General features: G+C 35.6%; 1 protein-coding gene across 1 annotated transcript; it reads left to right on the plus strand.

Annotated features, from left to right (window-relative positions):
• Nucleotides 1-801: 801 nt before the first annotated feature.
• On the plus strand, nt 802-3,424 carry LOC106454513 (two-component response regulator ARR8). The gene is made up of 4 exons (XM_013896632.3): nt 802-1,307; nt 1,405-1,490; nt 1,587-1,735; nt 1,885-3,424. The coding sequence occupies exons 1-4, from the start codon at nt 1,205-1,207 to the stop codon at nt 2,189-2,191; spliced, it is 645 nt and encodes a 214-aa protein (XP_013752086.2). The 5' UTR covers nt 802-1,204; the 3' UTR covers nt 2,192-3,424.
• Nucleotides 3,425-3,813: the final 389 nt, after the last annotated feature.

Raw genomic sequence — 3,813 nt, forward strand, 5'->3', positions numbered from 1 at the left:
CTATAAAAACAAGTGGGAGTTTATTTTTCTTGATAACTAGTTAGAAAGAGATTGTTTTGGCCGTGCAATTCATATTCCAAATATGTCAACAAGTTGTGTTGGTCCGTGGCAAGTATTAGACTAGAATAAACTAAAATGATTCCATTCATTCAAATAAAGAAATTGAAAATTTGTTGATGTTGACATTCGATTCAGCCACCCTTCATAAAAGTGGTGGTATAGCAATTCTTATCACATAACTTATCTTAGGTAATCAAAACGGCATGATTTATCACACATATATAGTTGTATGAGTAAAAATTTTCTATAATAGTTTAAGAGATTGAACAATTAGTATGAAGCGACCAAATTTTTATTTTTGAAATCAGTAGGAATGGTCATTGCCAACAGTCTGTTAACAAACAAAATAAAAAGTTTATTAAAAAGTAATCAGGGAAGATTGGAAAGGCCAAAAAGGGGGGAAAATGTTGAAATGAGAAGGACAATATGGAACCCACTAGAGCAATAAGAGGGAAAGATAATTTGGAGGGACCTTTCATGTGTGTCTACCATACTTAAGATACGTGTCGTGTAAAAAAGATGATGATGATTGATAAATGGTGATGATGGGCATGACTATGGGAGGCAAATCTTTGGCAGAGAATCAAGTGAACATTGCCATGTCTTTGCCACTACCGCATAACCCCAAGTGCTAACAGTTTCCTATTCTTCTGCCAACGAATCTTACTGCCAAGTATACGTTAGTTGAATCTGTTATAATCCCATTGAAATTTGGAAGTGTATGTGTATAAGTTATAGACAACAAAAAAACACTCAAACACAAGTTATTATTATTCTTTGCCAGCCTTCTAAAACAACTAAACTATCTGTGGGCGGTAAAATAACAATGCATGTGGTTGTGGTAGTATACACATTAATCAAATCCCTCATCTTCTTATCTTTAATCCTTTAAAATCTTCATATAGATTTCTTTCCATTATTTTAATCCATTAACCAAAGTTTCTTTATTTCCTTCCTCGTTGTCTACTTATCAGAACATTACTTTAATCCCTCAAAACTTGCTTAGTCCGTAACTCAAAGCTAGATCCAAACTTTAGTTTTATTCTCTATCTCTCTCCCTCTCTTTCTCTCCATCTTTTATTTCCCGTCCATTTCTAAGCTCATTCAAAACAAAAAAAAATATAAAAGTTAGAAACTTAGCACAATGGGTATGGTAAGAGAGTCACAGTTCCATGTTTTGGCTGTTGATGATAGTCAATTGGATCGGAAAATGATAGAGAGATTGCTGCAAAAGTCTTCATGTCAAGGTAAAACAGAACAAAAACCAAAATCTTTCAGTTATGTTCTTGGAGAAACATAGACAAGATTCTAAAAAACGCTTTTTTTTTTGTCGTATGTTTGCAGTAACTACAGTTGATTCCGGCTCCAAAGCTCTAGAGTTTCTAGGTTTGAGAGAAAGTAACGACCCAAATTCACTCGAAACTCATCAGGTTCTGTTCTTTTTCATCGTTCATTTGGTTTTGTTCAAAATTTACAATCATCTTCTTGTTTTTTTGAATGTTTTGTTGGTTTTTGGGTTTAAGCAGGAAGTTGAAATAAATCTCATAATCACAGACTATTGTATGCCTGGCATGACTGGTTATGATCTGCTCAAGAAAGTTAAAGAATCAGCAGCGTTTAGAAGCATTCCTGTAGTAATAATGTCATCAGAGAACGTTCCTGCTAGAATCTCCAGGTAAAACCTCTGTTTCTTTTGATTTGTGAATAGGCATTAGTATTACTTGCGAGACAAGACTTCAACTTTAGACCTAAAAAAAGAAACATTAGCTGTGTAGTTTTCTTGCAATGGATCTGGTTTAAATGTCCTGAAAATGTGAACTACAGATGTCTGGAAGAAGGAGCTGAAGAGTTTTTCTTGAAACCAGTAAAGTTGGCTGATGTTACCAAGTTGAAACCTCATATGATGAAAACCAAGTTGAAGAAAGAAGGTGAGAAGGTAGCTGAAGAAGAGAATGCAACTTCGAAACCAGAAGAATCATTGGTGGTTGAAATGATCTTGCCTCTGAATCAAGAACTTGAGTTGGAACAACAAGAACCAATGTTGAGTAGTAATAAGAGGAAAGCAATGGAAGAAGTGATATCTGCTGACCGATCACGTCCTAAATACAATGACATTACAACCTCGGTCTGACCCGTTCGGTGTCCTCAATGCTTCAGAGTTTCTTTTCATAGGAATGCTTCTTCTGGTAAATACAGAGAGAATGAAGATGGAAGATAAATGTAGATGATGATGGTAATGGTAACGGTAACAGTTGTTACTTGTATTTCATTATATGAAAAATCAGCAAATTCTCAGTTTTGATACTTATTAGTTTCCTGGTTTAAAACAATCTCAAGAGTAAATAAAATCTACTAAGTTTTCTTGTTTATTTATTTATCCAAGTTTTGTCTGAGTTTTTGTTTGTTTTGAAGCAAAAGAAAATATAATTAAGCTCTATAAGACTTCTGAAGCATTAACATGAATCATTCTTTTTTTCTTTCCCCATATAAAGTGGACCTCAAAACCGTTGCACTAGCAGCTACACTATGCCAGAAGACCCTCCTACATTTGAGTTTGGATGCGGTATTCGACATAACGGATTGAGTTTCAAGTACCCTCAGATATAGAATTAGCAGGCACATCTACTAGTGCAGTCCAATGGACAGATACATGACCTAGAAGGACTTTATCCACTGCATTTGCAGCTGAAGCAAACACCTCAATATGGAATAAGCAACGGGTTTCACTATGGATAAGACAGCAAAATGGAGAAAGCATTGACCAACAGTTATGTCATAACTTTGACACAAACCAAGAATCCATATATTTGGTAACTAGCAAAAATACTTTTCTCACAGTACAAGTCTGGTTTGGTGGTATTACAAGTACTTCATCTCTAGAAAATCGTATACAAGATGAATACAGAGAGGTTCAACAATCAAGTCTAGAAACTCAGAGAAGCAGAGAGAGCGGAAGCAAAGCACGAGATTTACGAAGCTGCAAATCTTATATTTGTCCCACATCTGAAACACAAAGCTTTTCTTAGTTGTATATAATAGATAAGTTTCTAGTGTTTGAACGTCGAGCTCGGTAGCGTGGGCTTATAATCCATGTGGAGACAATAGGATGATAGGACGTTGGGTCGATCTCGTTGGGCCGGGTTTGTTGGGCTTATTATGGCCTGCCCGTTCCAGGTTAGGAGTTGAGGCATGCGGCTTGAGCGAAGGCTTTAGTCACGTGTTTCTTAAAGTGGGGGAGACTGCGTGAGGTTGGTTTCACAGAGCAGCGTACACCTCCCGCTCTTGACGGTGGAAGGATAACGGGCCTTCGCCTGCCGAGCCTTACTATGACCCAATAAGCTGATTCCGATTGGACCAATTTTTTTTTTCATTTTTTTCGTATAAGCGAATCAGTTTTACGTTTGCAGACAAGAAAAACACGTCTGAATCACACAACTTGTTGTCGTCTGAATCACGCAACTCTTTGATTCACGGAGCATATGAAGTTTTACTAAATTAATTGATAAAGAAAATAGAATGATGCTCATGTATCATGAAAGAGAGTTTAAAATACATTAATACAAATGTAGAATGTGGTTAAAAATTTAAAAAAAAAACACTAAAAATTATAGACTTCAGTATATTATCTATTTACTTAAAAACTGGGGATTAACATATAGATTTTGAGAAAAAATAAAAAAAGAAGTCAATATTGTTTTAATGCATAGTTGTATCATGAACTAATGTATGATGATGGTGAGAGAGGTTTGGAAC

This window comes from Brassica napus, chromosome A5, assembly GCF_020379485.1.
Source record: "Brassica napus cultivar Da-Ae chromosome A5, Da-Ae, whole genome shotgun sequence".
NCBI lineage: Eukaryota > Viridiplantae > Streptophyta > Magnoliopsida > Brassicales > Brassicaceae > Brassica > Brassica napus.

Excerpts from the sequence above, each read along its gene's own strand:
- LOC106454513 (XM_013896632.3), top strand. The coding sequence starts at position 1,205 with ATGGGTATGGTAAGAGAGTCACAGTTCCATGTTTTGGCTGTTGATGAT. Across the intron at positions 1,308-1,404 it reads GCAAAAGTCTTCATGTCAAG|TAACTACAGTTGATTCCGGC; the intron begins GTAAAACAGAAC and ends GTATGTTTGCAG. Across the intron at positions 1,736-1,884 it reads GTTCCTGCTAGAATCTCCAG|ATGTCTGGAAGAAGGAGCTG; the intron begins GTAAAACCTCTG and ends TGTGAACTACAG.